Raw genomic sequence first — 26,859 nt, forward strand, 5'->3', positions numbered from 1 at the left:
TTCTGGGGTTCAGGTCAGCGCCCCTCCATTCCCTCTAGACCTCTAGACTGTGACTTGAAGCAGAGGCAGAACTGCAGTAAGCATCTTCAGAGGCCCCGCTAAAAGCTGGAGGCGTGCCCGCTGACATTTCAGACGGCTGCATGAGCTCAAATGCATTCCCAGAGCGCTTTGCGGGGGAAAAAAGGCAAACAGAAAACATAATAACCTTAACCGTTAGGAAAATGTCAAGAGCCCTTAGAAGTCTGAATTCTGAACAAGAAAAATAAGTAACTGCAGACGGACTTAGAAGCCGCTCAGGAACGTAGGGCAGAGCACCAGGTCTCAGGCCGTCCCATTTTTGTTCCTGCCCTTCTTGAAAATAAAAAAAGAAAAACGCAAAATATACATAGAATTTAATATATATATATATATTTTAAAGGTGGCTTAAGTTAGGCTGGAGAGATGGCTCAGTGGGTAAGAGCACTGGCTGCTCTTCCAGAGGTCCTGAGTTCAATTCCCAGCAACTACATGGCAGCTCACAACCATCTGAAATGGTATCTGATGCCCTCTTCTGGAATGCAGGCATACATGCAGTCAAAGCATGCATACGTAAAAAAATAAAATAAAGAGGCTGAAGTCTATTGGCATGTGTGCAACTCCCAGGTACTGGGTTCATATCCTTGAAGTTGCAGGGCAGGGGGAGCACCTCTGCAGACTGCCTCTCGTTACCAGCTAACCGTGTGAGATGGCACGGGGAGCACCTCCGCAGACTGCCTCTCGTTACCAGCTAACTGTGTGACATGGCAGAGGGAGCACCTCCACAGACTGCCTCTCGTTACCAGCTAACTGTGTGACATGGCAGGGGGAGCACCTCCGCAGACTGCCTCTCGTTACCAGCTAACTGTGTGAGATGGCAGGGGGAGCACCTCCGCAGACTGCCTCTCGTTACCAGCTAACCCTGTGAGATGGCAGGGGGAGCACCTCCGCAGACTGCCTCTCGTTACCAGCTAACCGTGTGAGATGGCAGGGGGAGCACCTCCGCAGACTGCCTCTCGTTACCAGCTAACTGTGTGACAAGGCAGGGGGAGCACCTCTGCAGACTGCCTCTTATTACCAGCTAACTGTGTGAGATGGCAGGGGGAGCACCTCCGCAGACTGCCTCTCGTTACCAGCTAACTGTGTGACATGGCAGGGGGAGCACCTCTGCAGACTGCCTCTCGTTACCAGCTAACTGTGTGACATGGCAGGGGGAGCACCTCCGCAGACTGCCTCTCTTTACCAGCTAACTGTGTGACAAGGCAGGGGGAGCACCTCTGCAGACTGCCTCTCGTTACCAGCTAACTGTGTGACAAGGCAGGGGGAGCACCTCTGCAGACTGCCTCTTATTACCAGCTAACCGTGTGAGATGGCAGGGGGAGCACCTCCGCAGACTGCCTCTCGTTACCAGCTAACCGTGTGAGATGGCAGGGGGAGCACCTCCGCAGACTGCCTCTCGTTACCAGCTAACCGTGTGACATGGCAGGGGGAGCACCTCTGCAGACTGCCTCTCGTTACCAGCTAACTGTGTGACATGGCAGGGGGAGCACCTCTGCAGACTGCCTCTCTTTACCAGCTAACTGTGTGACAAGGCAGGGGGAGCACCTCTGCAGACTGCCTCTCGTTACCAGCTAACTGTGTGACATGGCAGGGGGAGCACCTCTGCAGACTGCCTCTCATTACCAGCTAACTGTGTGACAAGGCAGGCAAGAGAACCGCTGCTTGTGGGGGCTGATGGATGCACACGAGCTATCTGAGTTGACTCTTTAGAAAAAGAAACATGCAAATGTGGTACAAGATATTAATTGTGAAATGGTTTTTTTTTGCCTTACTGTTTATTAATGTGTATTTGTAACAATTGGGGGATGTTCATATCTTGGATCTATTATAATCTTTTCAGGTCTAAGGGGCTGTCACTTGGGGAGCTGACCTGAGCTACAGGAACGGGATCTCACCAGTCTAAGACAACAGGCCATCTCCCTTATGTTTACCATGGTGGCTGCCTCAGAACTCAGCAGGCGCTTCAACCTGGGCCAATAGTTGAGCTACAAAGGGCTAGGAGCATCTGGAAAAGCAGCATCTCCCTCTCCTGACAGCGTCCCTGGAACTGATCTTTATTTGCCCCAAACATTGCTATGTGGGCACGTGAGGTCACAGAACAGTGACATCATCGTGCTGCTACCAAATTGGCCTGGAAAGAAGGGGAGGAGCCGGAAAAGCACAGAGAGGTGGTGAGAGGCCTCACAGAGCCTGGCCTTGGGACTAGCTCAGCTGCCTGGGCTGACAAATCTGCTCTTTTGCATTCTGATTTCCATTTAGGCAACTGCTAACTCAGTGGTTCTCAGCCTTCCTAATGCTGTGACCCTTTAATAGAGTTCACCATGTTGTGGTGACCAACACCCATAAAATTATTTTTGTTGCTTATAATTGTGATTTTGCTGCTGTTATGGACTATAGTGTAAATATTTTGGAGAGAGAGGTTTGCTGAAGGGGTCCTGACCCACAGGTTGATAATTGCTGCTCTAGACGGGCATATCCTATGCACAGAATCAGTTTGTAAGAGAAAGCCCTTTGGCTGTCAGACGAAGCAGGCCCTAGGGGAAGTTGAGCAAGAAGTAGTTGGGGGTGCCACTGAGAGGACCTCAGACACCTGCCAGATGCAGAGCACCAGGCAGTCACTCTAGTGACAAATAGCACTATGTTTAAGCTGGGTCTGGTGGCTCACACCTGTCATCTCTCTACACTTGGGAGGCCGAGGCAGAACTGGCATGAGGTTCAAGCCAGGGCTGAGGAGACCCTGTCGCAAAACAAAGGCAAAGAAACTAGGTTTGATCAATTTTAACGTATGTCCTTGCTATTAATTTGTTTAGCTCATGTTAAACATTTAATCTATGAATACACTAAAGTAACTAATGAGTTCGTCTTCTCACTCTGTAAAGATGGGGTGCACTCCTCTTTTTCCTTCTGCTCCTGACCTCCCGTGGCAATCATACTTAGTTTACCTTTCTGGATTTTACACTAATCTCCACAAGGAGAGAGGACGGCATGGTCCGAGGCTGGCTCAGCCGCGTCCACCCACACACACCAGGAAAGCCCACATTCTTACCTCGGCATCTTCCAACTCAACATCCAAGAAGTCGAAGTCCTTGAAGACGCCAAACTGCTGCTCACTGCTGTTGTCTTCAACGGCAACTTCTTCTTCTTGGATTATGTCCTCTGTTGTGGAAATCAAGCTGGTCTGCTGGTCACCGACTTCCAGATCCTCATTCGAAGAAAATATAACCTGGTGCAGAGACAGAGAGAGAGAGAGAGAGAGAGAGAGATGGGAGGAGAGAGAGAGAGATGGGGGGAGAGGGAGATCAGTGCCCATCATCACCATCGCCGTCACCCTGCAGCTGAGGTACCATTCCCCCAGAACCTGTCGGCCTCACCAATCGATGCAGAATTTCAACTTAGTTTTCATGCCTAACCAGCTCAACACTTGGCCAGCATAGCTGGCAGCTTTGGCAACAGACAGGACCATCTCCTTTTCATTCTTAATACCAGGACTTACTTAGAAAAGGCTAGCACCAAGGCACAGTGACTCTGGCCCCCTTCACCTGCATGCTCCTGATTACTCACAGATGGATTCTTTGGGAGGCCAGACTCAGGGCCACAGAGGGAAAGCACGCTCATCAGCTTCTCTCTTGTTCTCCGCTAACAGGAAGGAAATTCCAGTGTTAGTAGGGGTAAACTAAGACAGTTCTCAGGGGTTTGTATGAGCGACCGCAAGATCCGTTCATTCCTCCCACATGGACGCTCTCTATGCACCTGTGATAACTGCGGCCTTTTCCAGCTGACGGGGACCAGGGCGTTGGATGTGGAGCCCGAGGAGGTGGAGGAGGTGCTCCTGGTGACGGCGATCACCTTTGCTTTCCCGTTCCTTCCCGCAGCGCTGTGCTGGCCTCCGTACTTGTTTCCAATGATGGGTGTCTACACAGAAACAAATGCAAGCGCTGACTCGATGCTTCCACACCAAAGAAACTTGCAACAGTTAAATGTTAACGTATCTACCATGATGTGTTCTGCAAATAACCAAGATAGCAGGCTGAACAAGCCCTGAGGAGCAAGCCAGTAAGCAGCATCCCTCCATGGCCGCTGCATCAGCTCCTGCCTCCATGTTCTGGCTCTGCCTTTCCTGGATGACGGACTGCAAGTTATAAGATGAGATAAACCCTCCCCCTACCCCAGGTTGATGTCAGTCATGGTACTTTAGGACAGCAATAGAAACCCTAACCAAGGCACCCCAAACTCTTGTATCTGCTCCCTTAGGGCTATTTATTTTTCAACACTCAGCTTAGATGTTGTCTCCTTCCCGAAACACGCCTTTAGGGGCACACTGTATCTTTCCAGTTCACTTCCATCTTACTTCCAGTCAGGCACCATTACAATGCTTGTCCCCTTGTTTCCTCAAGGCAACGCAAGCTTCCTCAGCGTCAGCCTTCGTTCATTTTACTTGTTTTGTTTTTCAAGATAGGGTTTCTCTGTGTAGCCTTGGCCTGTCTTGGACTCACTTTGTAGACCAGGCTGGCCTTGAACTAATTTAAAAGGGTCCACCTGTCTCTGCCTCTGGTATTACAGACATACGCCACTGAGGCCAGCTTTTGCCCCGTTGTTATAAGCAGTTTCACGGTGCCTATCCCAGAGCCAACTCAGGCTTGGGTGACTGAGTGAGCAGGTGAGAGCACCTAATAGCACTGCACTAGGGGGCATCTTACCTCAGAGATGTCAAAGTGGAAATCTAACGTCTTGCCAGGCAACTCCTTTGAGACGTTGTTGAAAATTTTAGCGAAGGATATTTCGGGAGAACCTACATCTACCCCATAGGCCTTGGGGATATCACTGGGTACCACAAGACTTGCAGAGCGCGATACCACCAGCTTCAGGATGTTGAGGGCTTCCTTCCAGTAAGGGCTCTGGATCCAGAAAGAACCAGTGAGAGGTAAAAAGAGTGTGTGCGGGACAACACAACGCCATGCAACACAACACAACACACACAAAAACCCAGCCTGTACTACAGAGTGTGAAAATGGCATTGCTGTACGATGCCTATAAATGGATTCATTTTTTCCCTTGAGAACTTTTAAGGAAAGGTCTGAGTTATAAAATGTAGAGAAATCTGAGTTGTTGTTGTTGGTGTTTGATGATCACACACAATAGACCTACTGGGGGCTGGAGAGATGGCTCAGTGGTTAAGAGCACTGTCTGCTCTTCCAAAGGCCCCGGGTTCAATTCCCAGCCACCACATGGCAGCTCACAACTGTCTGTAATCCTAATTCCAATGGCTCTGACACCCTCACGCTAAAATAAAAATTAAATAAATTATTAAAAAACAAAACAAAAGAAAACAAAAAAATAGACCTACTGATATTCCCTAATGGAGGACCTTGCTGTTCTCCAGGGAGCACTTGATAAATCATTGTAAGTCCTTGGAAAGGCCTATGAGGGAACCTGGCTGCAGTTAAGCAAGGAATCACATACATGTAAGCTTTTTGGCTTCAAATAGATGAGTGTGTGTGTGTGTGCGTGTGTGTGTGCGTGTGTGTGTGTGTGTGCTTTGCCTGCACATGTATCCACATCATGTGTGTGCAGTGCCCACAGAGGCCAGAAGAGGGTGTTAGATCCCCTGGAACTGGAGTTAAGAGATTGTTGTGAGTTGCCCTGTGGGGTCCTAAGTAGAAACAACAGGTGCTCGTAACCCCTGAGCGACCTCAGCCCCTGGGCTCGTTTCTTCACTACCAAACACGGGATACTCTCAGGCGTGGCTGACCTTCAGAGGAAGGTTTTCCTCACCGTGGTGCCTATTATTTTGTTTTTCTTAGTTTTATATATTCCCACAACATAATTTAGGAATGACTGACATGGCAGGTTTGTATGTGGAGAAGCATCAATGTCCAGCAAAGAATTTATAAAGCCTTTTTCAGTTCTTTCTTTCTTTCTTTCTTTCTTTCTTCCTTTCTTTCTTTCTTCCTTCCTTACAAAGAGTGAAATAAGTCCCAGCCCTGGTTTTCAGCGGTGGTAACTGCTGCTGTTTGCATACACACTTGCTGTAGCTGTTGCAGAAATGTGGCTTCCATTAACGAAAGCGCCACACCAGTGAGCTCATCCAAATGGTGCTTTGGTGTCACACCGAGAGCATTTTCTGTGTGGTAAGTAGTCCTGGAAACATCACTGGCCTGCCCTACCCTCTCATGAATTATTTCAGGTTACACAGTGCTGCGTATGAATTTTGTGGTCACTCACCTGAACATACTTGCCAATGATCTTTATGATCTCCAGGTTAAACTGCTTGGCCGGGGCTGCAGACAAGTCGACGTGACTCAGTAGACTGTAGATGATCTGTAGCAACGAGTGCTGCATACTCGACAGTCCTTTTTCTAACAGCTAAAGGCGACACCAAAATACAGGCTTTAACCAGGTCGAACACAAACATGGGTTACACTTAAAAAAACAAGTAGGTTTAATCTGTAGGTTTGTTCCCATGACCAGAAATTAGGAAACTGCTACAATAAAAGGCAACATATATTATTTTTCCTTCTGTTGCAAAGGATGACTGTTTCCCATTTCAATAACAGCCTTTGATAATAAATAGATATTATTTATTTTAGGCTAAAGGAAAAAGAACCAACGCCGGGCGTGGTGGCGCATGCCTTTAACCCCAGCACTCGGTTCACTACGAGTTTGAGGCCAGCGTGGTGGTCTACAAAGCAAGTCCCGGACAGCTAATGCTACACAGAGAGACTCTGTCTCGAAAAACGGAAAAAAAATAAAAAAAGAACCAACTATATTGCTATCACCAAAGAATGATGAACTACTATTCATAAAGCTATGTAGTAGCTAAGTGATCTTGCACAAGATTTTATTTATAAAACCGAATGAGCAACTACCACCTGGACCATCAATGGCCAGTTAATGCACCCTGACCATCAGAAGGAAACATGCGTTGTACTTAAAACAATTCCCTTCCTGGGGATCACTGTGCAGTCCAGGCTTGCCCCCAAACCTCAGGCCCCAGCTTCCTCATTGCTGTGATTACAGGCACGAGGGCAGGTACCAAGAATAAATTTTGAAGAAATAGAATTTGTACCTACTCTCTAGGATAAACGCCACCCAAAATACACTTCCACTTTCTATAAAGGAGAGGTCTACGCTCATTACTGTGCCATTATGCTTTATGTCAACTTGACACAGGCTAGAGTAATTGAGAAGAGAGAACCTCATTAGAGAAGCCTGCCTCCACAACAAAACTGGTCTGTAGGCAAGCCTGCGGGACTTTTTTTTTTTTTTTTTTTTTTTAAGAAATTGGTGTGAGAGGGCCCAACACGTTGTGGGTGGCAACACACTTGGGTAGATGGTTCTGGGGTGTATGAGAAAGGCAGTAAGCAGCATCTGTCCATGGCCTCTACACTAGTTCCTGCTCCAGGTTCCTACACTGTTTGAGCTCTTACCCTGACTTCCTCAATGATGGAACGTGATGTGGAATTGTAAGCTAAAATAACCCTTCCCTAAGCTGCTTTTGGTCATGGTGTTTCATCACAGCAATAGAAATCCTAACTAAGACAGTTGCTTCCGCCAGGCACAGTGGCGCACGCCTTTAATCCCAGACGCAGAGGCAGGCGGATTGCTGTGAGTTCGAGCCCAGCCTGGTCTACAAAGCGAGTCTAGGACAGCCAGGGCTACACAGAGAAACCCTGTCTCGAGGAAAGAAAACAAAACAAAAAGACAAAAAAAAAAAAAAAAAAAAAAAAAGACATTTACTTTCATGTCAACTAAGGCAATGGGTTAAGAAATTAAATCCTGGAAAAAGGAGAAAAACATGTGGACTGGAAAGAAATCATTTGTAGCTCTACACTCTCTCTACTCTCTGATGAGCTCGCCTCTCCACTCACTCTCCACTGGATGACTAGTTAGTACCACAGGGGCTGTCTCCATAAACAGCCACTTGACAATTTTACCGCTGAGCGAGCTGTTCAAAACCACCTCAATTCACCTCTGCCAGGTAAGTCACAAGACTGAAAGTCGCCTCTGAGAAAGAGTCGTGCAGGTACCGACACACCACGTTGATCCAGTTGGAACAGTCTCTGGAGTAGGTGTGTGTGCTGTACAAACTCATCATGTGAGCCAGGTTCACCAGCGTCGGGCACTTCTCCTCTGCACAGACCTGGAGAACACAGATGCTTATTCTGGCTGCCTACAACTTAAACCTGCTGTAGGCTGAATGCATTGGCTTAAACAAATAACCTGAGACCCATTTAAGTTTCAGTGCATTTCAGTTCAAAACCTAGAAAAATGACACAGAAAAGGAAAAAAACCAAACCAAAACCAAAACCAAAACAAAAAAACCAAAAACAATAAAAACCCCCAAAACCCGGAGAACTGCAATAGAGCAGCAGTTCTCAACCTGTGGATCCAGATTCCTTGGGCAACTTTCTATCTCCAAAACTATTTACATTATGATTCGTAATAGTAACAAATTTATAGTTGGGCTTAATACAACATGAGGGATTAAATGGTGGCAGCATTAGGAAGGTTGAGAACCACTGCAATAAAACAAAGGAAAGAGGAAGTGACGTGTCCAACACTTGTCTGGGTTTAAAACTGGATGGTGTTTTCAGTCTCCAATATTGTCTCTGCTAAGTGTCCGACTGTCTATGGTTCTATAATCCCTACCCATGAGTTTGTAACTGTTCTGTCAAATGCCAAAGTGCTCTAGTGCCCAAGAGCCTAAGCGGGCAGGCTGCACTTGAAATCCTCAGGCTGGTCCAGGGCCACTGTGCCAGGGCGTCTCATAGATGAGCTACTGCCAAAGGCTTCAGTCTGTGGGACATGGTCACAGACTTCACTGGAGCCATGGCATCCCCGCTGGTGGCAATCCGCCCACCAGCATCACTGTTCTCCAGGAGATTACAGAAGCGCTGTGTTCCTTGGCTAGTCCTTGTGGACGCCAACCTACAACATGTCTGTTTTCCAGAACCTGCTTGACATAGGGGTACGGAACGGGACCAGCAGACCTTTGGGGACCCTTATTGACTGAATTCACATTCTTAGCTCCTTTGTTCCTTCCTAAGTTGGGTTTCTTGGTGCAGCTGTCTCCTAGCCTCCTCTAGGAGACACTAGAACCATCTAGAACTGTTTCACGAGTCTAGTATTCATATATGTGTAAGAATATAAGTACATACATATTTATCAAAAAGCCTAGCCTTGGCAGTTTTTTCTTACTTGTTCTTCTTTTTTACTACTGATGTGTTGCCTACATTTTCACAACTGCCTGTAGCATTTAGTAAAGAGAATATTGCCTCTGAAATACACACACATATATATTTAACTGTTTAGTTAAAATAGTTTGATAATTCAGAGGACATCTGACAGACGTGGAGGGCCTCAGTCTGTCTCTTAGCTATTGCCCTCTTGAGCTGGAGGTATAAAGGCATGTACGGCTGCAGAAAATCTAATATAGTACCATGGAAATTATAAGTTCACTGAAAGCCACCGATCTCATCCAGTATCAGTAAACCAACAATGAGAAGGTGGGGGGGGGGCTTGGTTGATGTTTCTCATTTCTATTTCAATATATATAACCTAATGAATGATTTTAAAAGTCATATAATCTTACACTTTCACAATAATTAAATCTCCTTGCTTTATAAATTTTCTTGAGTAACAAAACATTCTTTGGGGGTTCCGTTTGCTTGTGGGCCTTCTTCTGCGGCCCAGGCCAGACTTGAACTTGCGGTTCTTCCTTCTCCGCATTCTGATCACTGGGGTTGCAGGTGCACACCATCATCTCTGGCTATCCTTAATTCTTACAAAAGGGTACTTTTCTTCTCAACAATAATTTTTAAAACATTTTTTTTTGAAAAGAGAGAGAATTCCTGTGCAGTATTATAAAAAAGAAAATGACCTAAGAATTAATTTTGACATTTCCAAGCACCAGGTTAAAATACAATCCAAAGATCAAAAAGGGAATGTTCTCTAGCAACTCTTTCTGCATGATTTCTGCCATAACGGAAGAGTGCTGCCTGGCCTGGAAACGCCAGGCTCTCCACGGGCATAAACACAGACCTAGCGGTATTTGCATAACGAGGAAGCACATAATGGTGGAAAATTACTCTCAACAGTTACAAGTGAGAGAATAAATTAAGGAAATCAATTTAGCGCGTATCCTGCAGGTTGCTAAAAGCACACACAGAGGGAGCCATCCTGTGCTGCTCTGCAGGAGAAAGTACACTTAAAAACAATTTAGCAATCGCAGAGGCCTGATTTGGATTCTTAGAAGCAAAACAATTATTTGGGGACTTCCTGTCTAGTGATGAGGTCAGGACACCAGCAGCTTTCTCCTCAGGGGCTATGACAGCTTTTAGGGCAGGCTAGGCTTCTCAGTGACTCTAGCACTTAGTAGGCTGGCTACTGCACACACTCTGACTACATCTCTTAAATGCTTCTATTTCCCTAGTTATGTTATCTGTTTCCTTAAAAATTCCATTTAAGCCAAATATTTCTTTCTAACCCCCTCAAATGGGTTTGGGGGGGGGGGCGGGCGGAGAGAGACCTTGTTTATATTTTACTGATGATGCATCATTAGAATATTAATAGGAAATCTACTTTTAATAAATTTTATATCATCCTAAACCCTTATCAGTGGAAGTACCACATATAAAGTTGGTTTATCTCAGGCAAATATTTCCCAAAATTATTATTTTAATTTAAATGATTAGTTTTCTGCTAAATACTGAATGTTGTATGTTGAACTTATTAAAAATCAAGATTAAAAATTTTTGGCTCATCTTTTTTTTTAAACTACCATGCATGCTCATCTTTCAATTTCATTACATTTATTTATTCATTGGATGCGTGTGCATGTTGATGGAAGTCAGAGGACATCTCGCAGGAGTTGGTTCTCTCTTTCTACCTATGTGGGATGTGGGAATTTTGTTTTTGTTTTTTTTTAAAGTTTTGAGACAGGTTCTTACTCTGTAGTCCAGGCTGGCTTAGAATTTACCATCTAACCCCAGCTGTCCTCAAACTCACGATGAAATTTCTTCCTCAGTCTTCAGAATACTGAGATTATAGATATGAGCCGCCATGTCTGGTTTACCATTTTTTAGAATCTAAGATATGCTTGCATTAACCATGACAAGCTAAGTGATCTACAATTGGTTAATTAAGAAACCTTTTGTATTTAATAAATTATAATAAATTTAGAAATTCAAGTAGGGAGGGACTCAAGGCTATATTTTATTAATTCTTTAAAAAAAATCTTTTCTTGTTGGTTTTTAGGGCACGGTCTCATTGCATCCCTTGGATGTCCTGCAGCTCCCCAGGAAGACCAAGCTGCCCTTTCACGTGTGGAGATCCTCTCTCCATAGGCTCGTGCTACCATGTGAAGTCTAAGTATTTTCTTGTCATCTTTACCTGGCCAGGCAACACAAAAACTCTGGTGTTCATTACAGCTAATGTGCTTGGCCGCTCTTCGCACTCACTACGGCCCTGCACTGGGCGGGGCTGCGGCTGACGACGGGAGGGTCTCCTTCACTGTGTACGTGTTTGCTCACCTCCTCCCTTCACCGTGCTGCCTGTTGGCTGAATCGTGGGTTCTAAGAAAACTGTTTATGTGAAAAGCTCTCCAAAAAAAAGGACAATTTATTCCTTCCTCTCTGTTAGAATTTCTGTCTTTTCCTCCAGGGCTCTCGTCTGTAGCTATGTTGTTGCTGCCTTACTCCTCCCTGTTCTCATCATTTACTGCGGTTGTGTATATTATTTTTAAATGTATCTAACTTTTATTTGTAATTGTAAGTTTTAAGTTGGAAAATTTCCCCCTCCAAGAGGCAATGACTGACAGGCATATATTTGTACATACGTAAATAGGAATCTAATCTTTAAAAAGCTGTCTGGACAAGGAATTATTTTTAAAAATGTTAAAATCATATTTTACGAAATTAAGAGACATACATTTTAAACACATTAACAGATGAAAGAAAAATAGCTATACTGCTGCTTTCAGAACTGTGTGGTAGGGAGGAAATGTAAGTGTGAGTCAAGAGAAAAGACAAAAGAAAGTGTTAAAAAGAAAAAAGTGGAAAGAATTTTAAGAAACTCAAACTATAGTTTGGGGACTTGTCACAGGTAGTTTTCCCCTCTAATAGTTCTATTTAATTCGTGTGAGTGTGTGCATGCTGTATATGTGTGTGGGGGTGGGGGGGGGGATGGGAATTGTGCTCAGGGAAGCTGCTGGGAGAGCAGCAAGGGCTCTTAATAGCCAAGTCAGCTCTCCAGATCTCTGTACATGCAATTTCTTCTGCTCAGAAAACTTTAATTCCTGGCCTGCTCACAGCCCCCCAACCAGGGATCTCACTGCGGTGCTTCGCGTTTGATATCTTCTATAGAGACACCTTCTGTCTGTCTGTCTGTCTGTCTATGCCCCTAGAGGCACTGTGAACACTGCCTAGAGCCTCACAGACCCTAGCTTTGGCTTCCATGCCTATATCCCCACTCTAAGGCCAACAAGGATGGGAGTGCTATCTACCTCCCTAGCATCCACCCCAGTGCCTGGATTAGAAGGAGAAACTGACAGAGTAGTGGAGAAGAAAAGTAGGAAAAGGAGCAGAAAAAGACTCAGACTCAGAGGAGGGTCACTCAAATTAAATATTTTTATTCACTGGCTTCAGTGCAACTCCTTGTGGGATAAGCAATAAACATTAGAGGCAAAATTCAAGAAGGAACAGTGAGAGGATTTGTAAGACAGAGTGATGCTCTAAGCCAGATCTTTCAGCAACATGCTTGCTTACCTTTGCTATTCGACTAGCTGTTTCTTTGCAAAACTGAGTTGGGCTGTCAAAATGCTGGATTAAGTGAGGCAGTAAGCAAAGGATGTTAAGAGGAAAACCTATCGGGTGAGAGAAAAAAAAAAGCAAACAAGAACCAACTTTATTATATAAGATTTGGAAAGCTACAGGCACATTTAAATGGTCTACAGAAACCATTTTCATTTCTATAGGATATCTGATCCTATAAATTCTTCTACCAAATGACTTACCTAACATGAAAAGTTATAATAATAATAATAATAATAATAATAATAATAATAATAGCAACAACGATAATATTAATAATAATTATTATCATTATTATTAGCAGAACTTGGCAATTTCAGAGCAAATGCTTGGTCTACTTCCAGCTACATTAAAATGCAATCATAGCCTGAGGGTGCAGCTCATTGGTTGTATTAGCAATGGCAAGAAACTAGGTCCCACCCCCAGCTCCGCCCACCACACTCGCTTAAAAGGAAACTATAACAACTCTGATACAGCTCACGTTAGCATCACCTGACAATTGGGACGGATCCACCAACGTGTGTTTGGAGACAGAAATGAGTTGACTGAGGAGCTGCACGGTCATCTCTTGAGTGGACACGGAGGTGAAGCCCTTGAGGAAGAGCTGCTGGAGGCCCGGGAAGTTACTCCATTTCAACTTGCTTTGCACGGTTTCAATCTTTTCTCGGCTCTCTGACTTATCCAAGGGCAGGTGGACCAGCAGTTTGTTGAGGAGCCTTAGGGCCAGGAGGTATTCGTATTCGTAATCAGATTCTAACAGAGACGCCGCGATCCAAAAGATGGTGGCCATCAGGTTGGTGGGCTCCGTGGCAGGCTGTGTGTCATACATTCCTTTCTCTCTCAGCGAGGAAAGGCTTCGAGTCCTCGCCAAGCTGCCGGGATGGTTTATCCGCCCATCCGTTATATCCAGTGTGTTACTCCGCCGCCGGTCGCCTCTGCGGTCGCCAACTAAACTTAACCTCAGAGAGTTGCTTCTTGTGTTACTGTTGTATCCCAAGTAATTGGTGCTGCTGCTGGGACTTGTGCTTAGATTAAGCTGTCCAGTGCTTTTTCTGTTAGCTGCATACTTGTTTCCCATTACAGGATCATGGTATGAGGTTCTACAGAGACAAGACAAAGGAAAAGAGAAAAAGAACAAAAGGAATGAAAGAAGACGAAGTCACTTGCTACATTAAATTTATTCTTAAAGTCTCAGAGGTTAAGAGCAGAGGCTGTTCTTCTAGAGGTCCTAAGCTCAATTCCCAGCAACCACATAATGGCTCACGAGAATCTATGATGAGATCTGGTGCCCTCTTCTGGTGTAAAGTCATACATGCAGGCAGAATACTGCATATATAATAAACCTTTAAAAAAATGTATTCTTAAACACTGAAAAAGTAAATTTTAAGATCTGACTTTATTTCAGTTTTGCCACCATATTAAAAACAAAAGGCACAACAGACCCTGTCCGCTGGGCCTCTATATTTTAAGGCCAGGAGAGGTGTTTTTTTTTTTTTACTTGTAGAGCAGTCACCAACTGAGCTCTGCATTCAGGTACCAGTGGCATCCAGAGCAGACTTTTTGCATCACGACCATCCAGCTTGACAACTCTCACGTCCCTCCCTCCTTTCAGTGGCACATTCACTCCATGAGACCCAAGCACAGAGACTTCCGGCTTCTTCTGCGTGCCCAACTGACTAAGATGAATTACTTTTGTACACATACCAAAAGTATGCAAAAAGATAGGGACAGTAAATGAAGCCTACGGAGGGAGGTGAGTACAGATTGATACCCTTTTAATTGCTGATATTAGAACTTAACAGGACAAGCGGAATCCAAAGGATGAGCATTAGCAGATGCTTAGAGAGGGGCTGTCTGAGGCTGCTCTGGAGAAAGTGGCAGGACAATAAAGAAAGGTGTCCTGAGGGATCGCCCAGGGAGTGACTACACCCTGGTGTGACAGCAATGGGGCTTGTCGGTGGAGCCTAAATAGACAGTCAGAAGGTCCCCAACCAACCAGGACACTGGAAGAGAACGCTGATGAGATCAGTTCCAGAACTTTCTGCAGTCCTCACTGAGGGCTGTTTTCACTTGGAGGCATTTTCCATGCTTAAAAAATTATTTTGTAAAAATGTTGGTGCATGTATGTGTAGATGCTTTTAAATGCCAGAAGAGGGTGCTAGATCTTTTGGAGCTGGAGTTAGGAGGTGGAGCTGGTTGTGGAAAACTGAACTCAATTTCTAACTGAGTTAATGCTGTGTCATCTCTTCAGCCCACATGTGACTTTCCCCTCCCCTTTACTTTCTTTTTCCTTTGGCCAGGGCTGCGCATCCCAGACGAGCCTTCAGTACACTATGTGGCCAGGGATGGCCCGACCCTTCTCTCTCCAACTTCGTAGTGTTCTAATTACAGCAGGAGCTATTACACTGTGTATGAGCCACTTGACCACGTTTGTTCAGTGGTAGGGACCAAACCCAGAGCTTCTCCAGGGCTACCAGCTGACCTACATTCCCAGGCCACTATCTGAACTCTTGGGGCGTTCGGGTGCCCCCAGGCTCAGGTGCCCACGGGTTCGGGAGTCCTGAGGCTCAGGCATCCATGGGTTCAGGTGCCCCCAGACTCAGGCACCCCCGGGCTCAGGTACCCATGGGTTCGGGCGCCTCCAGGCTCAGGCACCCGGGAGCTCAGGCGCCCCCAGGTTCTGGCACCCACTGGTTCTGGTGCCTCCAGGCTCAGGCATCCATGGGTTCAGGCGCCCTCAGGCTCAGGTACCCATGGGTTCGGGCGCCTCCAGGCTCAGGCACCCCGGAGCTCAGGCCACCCCGAAGCTCAGGCGCCCCCAGGTTCAGGCATCCATGGGTTCAAGCGCCCCCCAGGCTCAGGCACCCCTGGGCTCAGGCATCCCCTGCTCAGGCCCCCTTGGGCTCGGGTGGCCCCAGGCTCAGGCACCCATGGGTTCAGGCGCCCCCGTGCTCAGCCCTGCATTCAGGGTTGCCTGGTTCTACGTTCTTACTGAGAAAGGGCGGAAAGCAGGTCGTAGTGCTTCATGGTTTCAGCCAAGGTATCGATCGCAGATTCCAAGGTGAGAAGCAGTTCAATCACAAATCCCTGGGGACAGAGGACAGGTTTTAATTAATGACGTTCTGTTAAAAAAAAAAAAAAGCAATGGACTTCCTGGGGAGATTTAAAAATAGAACTAATCTCTCTCGTTCGAGTTACAAAATAATTAACCTCCTGAGCAACACGACCTCGCTGACTGGTGAGTGCTCATCAGATTAATGGCAGAGGTTGATTATAACAGCAGTGTCTGTAATTGCTACAAATTGCTCAGGCCAGAAGTCTCGCCGCCATTTTTGTTTCCTTCTTTATATGTACACCAAATCTACCATCAGGTCTTGAAAAAAATCACTTTAAAGTCTATCCTAAATCAGACTTTTTTCCACACCTCCTATTGCCTCTGTGAGTGGAGCCTACGGCTTCAGCCTGGCTTCCTTCAAGAGCCCCCTTGGACCTGACTGCTTGTCCCTCTCAAGCCCTGCAAGGACTCCACCTAGACAGCCCCGACAGCCCCGCCCCCGCCCTTCCCCGAGCCAATAATATCACATCTTTTCCTTTTCTCAAAAACCTTGGCAGTGGCTTTCCACTGATTCCATGCAGCTTTCTACAAGGTCTTCCACATTCTGGATTAGTTATGTCAGGCCCTGCCCTCTGCTCAATGGTTTCCCTGAAGTTCCTCAAAGAAAACCTCCTGCCCCTGCCACAGGGCCTTTGCACTTCTGACTCCTGTTTTCTACCCGAAATGTTCTCAACGCAGATCATCACATGACCTGGTTCATTTCAACATCTCCTTCAGGAACGCTACTTAGCTAATTGCGCGAGCACGCATGCATGCGTGTGTGCGTGTGTGCGTGTGTGTGCACGTCTCCCTTCTCCTTTGTGGCTCTTAAAATCAATACCTTATACTTTCATGGCATTAAGTAAGACCAGGTGAGCTGTTGTTGGTAGATCAACCCTTGTTTCTGCAATTCCCAGAATGCCAAAGCCTTGTCTTGTTTGTCATTTAAGATCTATTCTCTGGAATCAGTAAACCCACTGGACTGCACAAATTTGAGTTCTCCAGTGTGGTGTTTTACTTATCTTTAAAAATGAAACCCCCTGTTTCTCGCTCCAATGATATTTAATATCCTAACGCTACTGCCTTTTGGTGACTGTGGAGTAATCTCTAGGTACTACGTAGATGTATGTGTCCAAAAAGCTTTCTCTAGCATGCATAGTTCATGTGTCTAAATAGGTTCTTAAAGACTCAGCAGGAAATTCACTGTGCCACTTGCTAACCCACGTTAGTAATTAATTAGCCATCTGGCTGTAACTGGGGTCTGGCTGCTCAGATGACTCCATCCCCTCAAGGAGCAGGTGATAACTGCCAGGAGAAGGTAGCAGGAACCTTACCTGCGCATCCTCCCCTGGGTCCCCTACAGTTTCCACGAGCCTGGAGAGGACGTCAGAAAGCGTATTCGCAGACAGGGGCTGCTTCAGGGCCCTGAAGATCTGGAAGGATCTCCCAGCATAGTGTCGAGAGGAACACGAAAGTGCCGACTGTAGAGCGACCTCACTGAGATGGCGCTCCAGGTGGATTCCTTCTGAGAGGACATGGGAGACCATGGGTGCCTGTGCACAGCACGGGGAGTCACGGTCATCTTACCACCAGGGCCCTGCACACTACCTGGCCAGGCCGACCACACTGTCATTATGGACAGTGCTTGTACCTCGCTTGCATTAGACAAGCTTGCTTGCTTGCTTTGTCCTGATCTCCAGGGAAGGGAGCCTGGGGTCCAGGATCTCTCACCCTCAGCGATGCTGACAGTTGGAGACAGGTAGTTTCTGTATAGAGGGATGCCCTAGGCATCCAGTGGTACTTAACAACATCCTAGTTCCTTTGGCAACCCTTACTGTAGGGACATTGAGACCAAGCATGGCTCTAAACACTGCTGAAGGTCCGGAGGAACAGAACCATCCTTAGCAGGAAAGCACCATGTTAACGTGGAATTCTTTTATGAAGATTGTCAGAATGTGTTAAATGCTAAATTGTAGAAACCTTTACTAACGTAAAGGGATTGAAAATTTTCTAATTTTCTCTATATTTCTCTTTGATGCAGCAGTTCTCAACCTGTGGGTCACGACCACTTTGGAGGTTGCATGTCAGAAATCCTGCATATCAGGCATTTACATTATAGTTCACAGTAGTAACAATAGTACAATTATGAATTGCAACAAAAATAATTTTATAGTTGGAGGTCACCACACCATGAGGAAGTATATTAAAGGGTTGCAGCATTAGGAAGGTTGAGAAGCAGTGCTTTAATGTTATTTTTCATAACTCTTAAATTGTATTGTACAATTTTATGGCTAGTATCCACATGACTATTACGTCCTGGGTAGAAATCTTATCTTTAATTAGTAATTTTTCTTTACCGACGCACCTGTCATCAATCATGTATCAAAGAATAAAATCTTTCTAAAAATGTGTACATAGGATATTAATTATCAACCTATTAGCTGGGCATCACTGAAAATTCAGTCACACGGATACTGTTTCAAGATCAAATGTTGCTTAGCGTATTCATCAAAGACAATACCTGCATTTGACTGCTTGAAAACAGCAACCACGTGCTTCAGGAACGTGGTGAGCTGCTCGGCACTCCTGATGCTAGGGTTCTTGGCAGAAACATCCTCATGGTTCCAAAGGGGCCCTCGTTTCCTGACAAGAGATGACGGCGACCTTCGTTCGTGTGGAGCTGGCATCAACCACTTGTTTTTAACCTGTCTAGACTTCACACTCAGGAGGGGGCGGGGCTGTGATCACCGGTCCAGCCGACTCCTACCGCTTAAGCACGTGGCCAAGGAAAGGCCTCCAGCAAGTGGAGGACCACGGGACGGCAGAGGAGATGGCGGGACAAGATGACAGGCTACCTGACGAGAGGAGTGTGCTCGCATGGAAGGAAGGGATGGCTGCAATTTAGAATCTCTGTGTGTTTTCCTTTAGTGATGTTTTTCTTCTAAGTCCTAATTGCATTACATAATTTTATGACTCTGTCATCCCCAAAACTAACCTCCAAATCTCATTGGTACATGTCAGAGGGGGCATATACGCAGGCAAAACATACAGAAAATGGTTATTTATTATTTTACATGTATGTGTGTTTTGTATGCATGTATGTATGCGCACAACATGCATGTCTGTTGTTCTTTGAGATCAGAGGAGGATGTCAGATCTCTCAGGACTGGAGTTTGTGACAGAGGGCTGTGAGCCATCCTGTGAGTGCTGGGACTAAGCCCTTTGGTTTGGTTCTTATTATGGGCCATCACATCCTTTCTCCATCTATTTATCTTAGAGTCCTGAATAAGCAGACCATAAAAAAGGTACGTGGTTGATGAGTTATGCCTCCAGATAATAGTGTTGTCTTTGAGCATTTAGTAAACCATATATGATTTTCAAAAGCCTGTACCATACAAACTTGTGTGTTCCAAAGTATGGAATTTCAGAAAAACCCAAGCCTGGCTTCCACTATTTGACAGATGCGAGACTAGTTCAACACAAACGCTGCGATGGAGAGAGCTGCACGGTTACCTTGAGGTAATGAACTCCATGAGGGTTTTGACTTTCCCATCCTGCTCCACTGAGAGGCCCACCTCGCCGAGGAGCGTGGCATGCAGGTGAGAAATGGCAGCGCTGTTGTTTCCTAAGCTGATACTTGAGGAGGTAGAACTGGAGCTGAGCCCTGAGTCAGTCATGGGGGAGGGCTGGTAATCAGGTATAAAATCGTTAATGCCTGCTGGAAGAGGAAAGCAACCGTGAAGAGGACTGCACAACAGAGTCTCCAGAATAGGGCGGAACTGTGCTGGTTACTGCTACTCACACATGGCATGGGATACGTGAGGGCATGGGGCAGGCGAATGAACATCTCTCCTGAGCTGCACAGGCACAACTTTAGCAAATGCTTTGGAGGTAAACACTGTGTTCACAGTGTTAATCTTAGCTGCACTAAGTGGCCCTCTGCTGCCATCTGCTGAAGACCACTGATGTGGCAAAACCCTAGGCAGGTGGGGTGTTTTCTTCACCTTTATTAAGTCAAATTACATTTCTACAGTGCAAACTGATTTTTAATTACAATATAAAAAGTTCTATAATCTTGGCTTCATTTTTAAGAGTCTATTTTACTTTTTATCTAATATTTATAGTAAGCCAATCATTAAATAAACACTGCTAAAAGTTAAAACCTTACAAAATGGCAAATGGATACTTATAAATAAGCAACAAACTATAGGATTTTGAATGAACATGCTTTTTATACAAAACCAGGAAGGTTTACTTTATTTTTACTTAAAATTTTTTTTAAAATTACATCTTGTATTTAAGTTTGCGTATGTTGGGGGGTGCTAATGCACATCAAGGCAAGGGGTGTGAGTGTGTGTGTGTGTGTGTGTGTGTAGGCCAAAGGGCAATTTGTGGGCATTGTATTTTTTTTCTCTCCACCACATGGATCTTGGCCCTTGATCTGTCTTTTAACCACAGTTTAAAAAAATCTTATCAGCTCTGTGTCTGACATGCGATTAGATAAAAAGGCAAATGCACTTTAATTCCTAAAAACAATTGCATTATCAAGTGCTATGTTAGTTTGACTGGAATAAATAAGCTGGGATTGTGATCTTAAAACAACAACAGCAAAAAAGCCCACAGAACTTAACAGAGACCTTGAACACAATGAGCTAAGAGTCTCCAGAAAAGTCTCATTCATTTCCCGCCCCCCCCCCCATTCAAAATATGGAACATTTCAATGTAGCAAGGATAATCAAGGGGCTAAAGATTTTAAAATGTCAGCCAGCTTTTAGAAATGATGAGAAGGAATCTCACACAACATCTTTGTTAAAAAAAAAAAAAGAAACTTGTAGTCAATAAATTAAGCACTTTTTGTTTCTTCTTTAACTTAAATACTTTACCCAATCTAAAACATGTTTGCTAGAGAGCTGTAGACGTAAGAGACTCAACCATCTGCTTTAATGCATCCTTTGGTTGGTTAGGAATGCTTCAGATGGTACTTAAAAATGACACAGCTCTACATAGTAAGTCCAGGACAGCCAAGGCTACACAGAGAAACCCTGTCTCAAAAAACAAGCCCCTGTCTCAAAAAAGAAGCCCCCACCACCACCAAAAAAAAAAAAAAAAAAAAGTACAACTGCATTTTAAATGGTTGCAGATTTTCCAACTGTTTCCTGGTTGACTTTCCACTATCGCAAGGTTCCAACTTAAGGGCGTGTGTTTCTACTTTGGAACTCGTGGCTTCAAAGTCAGTACCTGTGAAAGTATAATCTGAGTGTGCAGTTTGTTTGACTGTCAACACCCTGGGCTCATTGAATTCCTTGTTCCTGAGAAGGACAGAAGCAACAGTCCGGATGTTACTGTTGGGTCCCATCACTATTAGTAAGTGCAGAAGCAGGCGTTTGCAATGTTCATACACCTCAGGGTGGCCGTGGTCAAACCCTGCAAAGGACAGGACAAAAACATCGTCAGCCAGGAGGACAGTAAGAGGAAACGGTCCCGCAGCGCCACTCAGATTCCTAGTGTGCAGATGCATAGCATGAGCACGCAGCCCTGACACCCTCCAGAGACCCCAAGTCAAACCTGGGTTACTAAAAACAGAATGGAAATACTAGCTCAGGAGTGGTTACAGTACTCAATAGAGATTAATGAATGACAAAGAAAAAAGTCTGCAAACGTTGGTCACAGACAGGGTATCCCCAGAGAGTGTGTTGGGTTCAGGCCAGGCGTCCAGAGCCCACAAACGCAAGTGTTCACTGTGTGTAAGAGATTTCATGGCATATTGATATTGTGTATGATACAGCTTGTTTTTAAATTGGCTCGAGTTCACTCCCACATTTATAAGGGCCTTCTGTTCCACCTGTATAAATGCCTAGCGAGAATCAGGGTGTTTGTTTGTTTGTTTTTTGAGACAGGGTCTCACCGTGTAGCTCTGGCTGGCCTGGAACGGAGCACAGAGATCTGCTTGCCTCTACCCCAGTTCTCAAGGTAACTTTTCAATTTGTTTCATGCCCAAAACTTCATGACCTCTTGGAAATTATGACCCTGTTATGTAGCACCAGATATCCATGCATTCTTTTAAGAAATCAGGCATTCTACTTTGCTTGGCACGCAAGACAAAATGTCTATTTGCTATGGGAACCAGGTAGGCCAAACGTGACATATACGTGCTCAGACCAGGAAAGTACCATCAGAAAGACCGCTACCTTGACTTCCTTCTGAAAGGCAATGTTCACTCTTCCGGGGACGGTGCTTAGCGGCACTCAGAATGGTCCAGTGTTTGACTTAGCGTTGTAGGCTCTCCTACAATATGGCCTCTAACAAAACTAGGCTGTCTGTACCCCTGGCAACACGACTATTTACCTGTACACCAAGAAGGTTGGGGAAACACCTAAATCAGCATGTGGTGGGTGTGCAAGCAGGCTGCGAGGGGCTCATGCTGTGAGGCCTAAAGTCCTTACGAGATTGTCTAAGGCAAAGAGGCACGCCAGCAAGACCTACGGGGGTGCCATGTGTGCCAAGTGTGTCCGTGACAGGATCAAGGGGCTTTCCTTATCGAGGAGCAGAAAATCGTTGTAAAAGTGTTGAAGGCACGAGCACAGAGTCAGAAAGCAAAAGAAATATGCAGCTTTTTTAAGTAACAAAAGTCAAGGCTTGGTCTAAAAAAAAAAAAAGGAAGGCAATGTTCAAAGCACAGAGACATTATAGGGGTGGAAGAGTGAGTCCACACCTGCTACCGTGGCCACACGCACACTCAGCTGTCATCACACTGGGCAGCCATCGGATACTCTGAACACTTAGAATGCAGATACAGACTCCAGTCAGCCTGAAAGGTTATAATCTCTGAGGTAAGCTAATGCTACTCTACCTTAGCCCCGCGGAAGAATGTATGCATGTGTGTTGAGCGTTCAAGAGCCATGGAGCAGGCATACGAACACGGGTAATACGGGCTGGAGGAGGAGGAGATGAGGAGTGACGTGACGTGGTTGCTCGGCACGTGCTCAGCCTTGGCAATAGGCATGCCTGTGTCAGGCTGAGAGTCGCTTGCCTCTGGGCAGAGACCATGTGAAAAGTCTCACGATGTTCCACTCCAACACAAGAAACAGTAGCATCTACTGCAGAGGTTCCCGTCTTTCCTAACTACCACCCTTTAATACAGGTCCTCATGTGGTAGTGACCCCAAACCAAAGCCACTTCATTCTGTAACTTTGCTATGAATCATAATGCAAGGATCTGATATGCAACCCCTGTGAAAAGGTTGTTTGCCGCCCCTCTGCTAACAAAGGGGTCGGGGAACCCCTTACCTAAGGGTTCTCTGAAGAAAGAACCAACTTAAGGTGGTCCTGGGAACGCAAAGTGGAGGGGGGAAGGGATCAGAACTTGTTACCTATAAAGATTGCATGGAGCAGAAGATGGAGGTAACCTCCCCATTCCACCTTCACACTGTGGTCGATGATGAGATCCGTGAGCAGGATGACGGCGATGTTACACCTGGGACGGCAAGAACACGCCTCAGCAGCTTACCAGGGCAGAGGGGGCCTGAGAAGATGCCTGCACAAACTCCTCCAAGACTCGAGTAGTCTACAGAAACACACTTTTCTAGAGGGGGGGAGGCGGGGGAGGGGAGTGCAGCAGATGAAAGGGTTACAGCCATGGCCTTAGCTCGAAACACTGGGTTCGGAGCAACCTGGAGTCAAGGACTGCACTTCCTTGTCCCGCCTCTTCAGACCTACCACATATGCCACTTGCCCCAGTAGGTGTTCGGTACCTGTTTGGTGCATGGATAAATTCTGAAAGGGTGTAGTAAATATGCTTTGCTGTGATGTTACTCACTAGAATTCAGGTTAATTGAATTACAAAAACAAAAACAAAAAACAGTGCTGACCACAAAGAAGTCACTTTTTTTTTTCAGATGTGGTAACTGGGTCATAGAAAGGTCAAGTAACTACACCAGACACCCAGAAGAGCAGCAGAAAAATCGGATTCAGTAAGGTGAGCTTTGTGCACCGAGAATACAGCTCTGAATCTTTTAGCATCTCAACAGACGGGTCTAATTTTGGTGTGGTATCTCAACGAGGATGACCACCGCTACCCTGTGCTGTCAGACAGTATCTTGGAAGCTGAGCGGGGTTCAGCTGCCACGTGGCGCGTATGAAATAGGAACGGCGCTCTAGTCCACCTGTGAAGAGGCAGTCCGGGAGATGACGTTTCAGGCACGTAATCCACCAGTGGCGACCAGCAGCCTCCAGCTGGTGGGAAGGGCAGTGGCTCTCCTTGGTTATGCTCCATCACTTTCAGGCGCCAATTAGAATAAAGTGGCATTGAGTCACCTATCAAGATAAAATGATCTCATTTTCGGCACCATCTGATGTCTGCCATAAGCAAGCTCTAGTAAGACACCCCACTATTCACAGCCTTGGAAAGGGATCCAAAGTGATTTCCTACTATCTTGATAAACATTTTCTAGGGAGACCTAGGTACAGATATTATAAGCTTAGGGGAGGCGAAAAAAAGGGGGGGGGGACAGAGCGATCGAAAGACCGGTTTATTGACCAAGGCCCCATTCTTTATATTTATTTTCTTTCTTTCTTTCTTTCTTTCTTTCTTTCTTTCTTTCTTTCTTTCTTTCTTTCTAAAGATCTATTTTATTGCGTATACAGTATTCTGCTTCAGACCAGAAGAGGGCACCAGATCTCATTACAGATGGTTGTGAGCCACCATGTGGTTGCTGGGAATTGAACACAGGACCTTTAGAAGGCCAGCCAGTGTTCTTAACCTCTGAGCCAACAACACTGACATGTCTATTTCTCCCCAGCTGAAGGACAAACCAGGACACCATATCATAAATAAAGCTGCCTTGCCACAAGGATCTTCCAGCAAGTTTAATCGGTTCTAAATTTCCTGAGATGGGGCTGACAGAAACCACCTCTGAAAGAAACATGCTCTACCACACTGGGCTGCGGGGTGCAGGACAAATGACACCCAGAATTCTGTGTGACGTGGATAAGTCACTTAACCTCTCCGGACCTCAGTTCCATGATGCACAAAAGGAGGAGACTAGAACAGGCCCTCCAGACCCCGAAGGGATTGATCATTTTGGAAGTCAAAAACGTTTCAGCAAAATGTGGTTCCATAAGATGAGTAAATTTGCTTAAGAAACAACAGCCAGACTGTGTCCCATGTCTGCTCTCTAACTAGTTCTTCCTTCCTTCCTTCCTTCCTTCCTTCCTTCCTTTCTTTCTTTTTGAGACAAGGTTTCTCTGTGTAGCCCTGGCTGCCCTGGAACTCTCCCTGAAGACCAGGCTGCCTTGGAAATCCGCCTGCCTCTGTCTCCCATGTGCCAGGATTAAAAGCATGGGCCAGCATGGCCCAGTTCTCTGACTCTTCTTGAGAACGGATTTTATATGCTTTCTGAAGGGAACCTGCACCTAAAACAAAAAAAAAAATCTCCCAACCTACTGTTGCTTAATCAATTCATTCCTTACATTCAAGACACTTCAGCTCCCATTAGAACTAGTGGCAGTTTTAAAGAGTTTTGAAACAATTCCTTGGCAAGGCAAACTCATTAACACGAACACGATTAACAATACAGGTTACCCAAATAGTTATTTAAGGAGCATTGAGAATTGGTTACTTTTTTCCTCTTCGTAAGACCCTCCGGAGCTGCTACTGTATCGAGACTCCAGTCTGTGATGTTGCCGGTTTAGATGACTGTTCAGTCCGCTGTAGATGTCCAGGTGTGCGTAGCTGTGGGAAGGACCAGGAGAGTCATGCGGGGATCATGGTCAAGTGGCATTTCTGGTTTACCGTTCACCTTGTCTTTATCTCGGTATGGGTGCGCATGTGTGCGGAAGTGCATGTGGAGGCTGGAGGTCCACCTTGGCTGTCCTCCTCACTGACTAAGGTCTTTCCTCTGTGGCTAGTCTTAAGAGATTCCTTTTCTTGCTCCCCTCCCTCCCCGAGTGCGGAGGTGACTGGTGGGCTGCCACACCTGCTTGGCTCTTGCGGGGGGGGGGGGGGGGGGGGGGGTTCCATAGAACTTTCTACTCTAACCCTCACGCTTGTGTGGCAAGTGGTTTATGTAACAAGCCACCTCTTCAGTCCCTTTCTGCCTTACTCCCTGTGTGTAAAAGAAGCACAGTTGATGCAGATTATTAGCAACAGCTCACTACGCACACACCAATTTCTACCTCAGAATTTAAAAACCGGAGCTCCCCATTATTCCTCTCTAAGCATCCCGCCATGTAGGGAATCTGGTGAGAGCTATACAGAGAGACAGGCAGAGAAAATTCCTCATTCAGAAAACTCTGGATATAGGGACTTGTCGCCTGGGCTGCTGGGCAGTCAGTGTGGAGATGCTGACGTACGGGCATGTGGAGATGCTCACGTACGGGAATGGATGCTTCGCTAGAAGCTTAGCGTGAAGTCATGCACCCGCCCCGCCCCGCTCCACCCCCCCCCCCCCCGGAAGAAATGACCACATGCTCTGAGACAAAAGTACTCACCTCTCTTCAAAGTTTTCCTTTAGGGCCTTACTGTCAGGGTTGCCGTCTGTGGGAGCTACCATGGTATTGCTACTGGAAGTAGTTCCTGTCACCAGAGAGGAAGCATGCCGGTTAGCTTAAGAGAACAATAAATGCCTCCATCAATAGGCCCCTGCCATGAAAGCAATGTGGTGACGCTTATGACCGCCATATTGTTTTTTTTTTAAATAATATTTTAAAGATGTGTTTATTCTTATTTTACCTGCATGTGTGTCTGTGTGAGGGTGTCAGCCCCTTTGGAACTGGAGTTACATACAGACAGTTATAACTGCCATGTGCGTGCTGGGAACCGAACTCACAACTCCTGGAAGAGCGGACAGTGCTCTCAACCACTGAGCCACCTCTGCAGCCCAGG

The 26,859-nt window shown here is 45.8% G+C and overlaps 1 protein-coding gene and 1 pseudogene across 6 annotated transcripts in view; one reads left to right on the forward strand and one right to left on the reverse strand.

Moving 5' to 3' along the window:
* The window catches only part of FRYL (FRY like transcription coactivator), a 236,645-nt gene that overhangs the window by 25,565 nt on the left and 184,221 nt on the right, over nucleotides 1-26,859 (reverse strand). For all 5 annotated transcript variants that reach the window (XM_084759709.1, XM_084759707.1, XM_084759705.1 and 2 more), the window contains 17 exons: nucleotides 26,466-26,550; nucleotides 25,595-25,707; nucleotides 24,140-24,290; nucleotides 23,348-23,451; nucleotides 21,217-21,402; nucleotides 19,492-19,696; nucleotides 18,500-18,621; nucleotides 17,313-17,503; nucleotides 15,877-15,971; nucleotides 13,377-13,984; nucleotides 12,840-12,937; nucleotides 8,045-8,215; nucleotides 6,298-6,438; nucleotides 4,773-4,970; nucleotides 3,826-3,987; nucleotides 3,637-3,711; nucleotides 3,122-3,298 (listed from right to left, as the gene is read on the reverse strand). In XM_084759709.1, the coding sequence (XP_084615835.1) occupies nucleotides 3,122-3,298; nucleotides 3,637-3,711; nucleotides 3,826-3,987; nucleotides 4,773-4,970; nucleotides 6,298-6,438; nucleotides 8,045-8,215; nucleotides 12,840-12,937; nucleotides 13,377-13,984; nucleotides 15,877-15,971; nucleotides 17,313-17,503; nucleotides 18,500-18,621; nucleotides 19,492-19,696; nucleotides 21,217-21,402; nucleotides 23,348-23,451; nucleotides 24,140-24,290; nucleotides 25,595-25,707; nucleotides 26,466-26,550 (2,882 nt within the window). The remainder of the gene's footprint in view (nucleotides 1-3,121; nucleotides 3,299-3,636; nucleotides 3,712-3,825; nucleotides 3,988-4,772; nucleotides 4,971-6,297; nucleotides 6,439-8,044; nucleotides 8,216-12,839; nucleotides 12,938-13,376; nucleotides 13,985-15,876; nucleotides 15,972-17,312; nucleotides 17,504-18,499; nucleotides 18,622-19,491; nucleotides 19,697-21,216; nucleotides 21,403-23,347; nucleotides 23,452-24,139; nucleotides 24,291-25,594; nucleotides 25,708-26,465; nucleotides 26,551-26,859) is intronic.
* On the forward strand, nucleotides 21,410-23,317 carry LOC311584972 (large ribosomal subunit protein eL34-like; annotated as a pseudogene). Its single transcript has one exon. The product of its transcript is annotated as a large ribosomal subunit protein eL34-like (transcript).

Source organism: Acomys minous (genome assembly GCF_964271855.1).
Source record: "Acomys minous genome assembly, chromosome: 15".
Lineage (NCBI taxonomy): Eukaryota > Metazoa > Chordata > Mammalia > Rodentia > Muridae > Acomys > Acomys minous.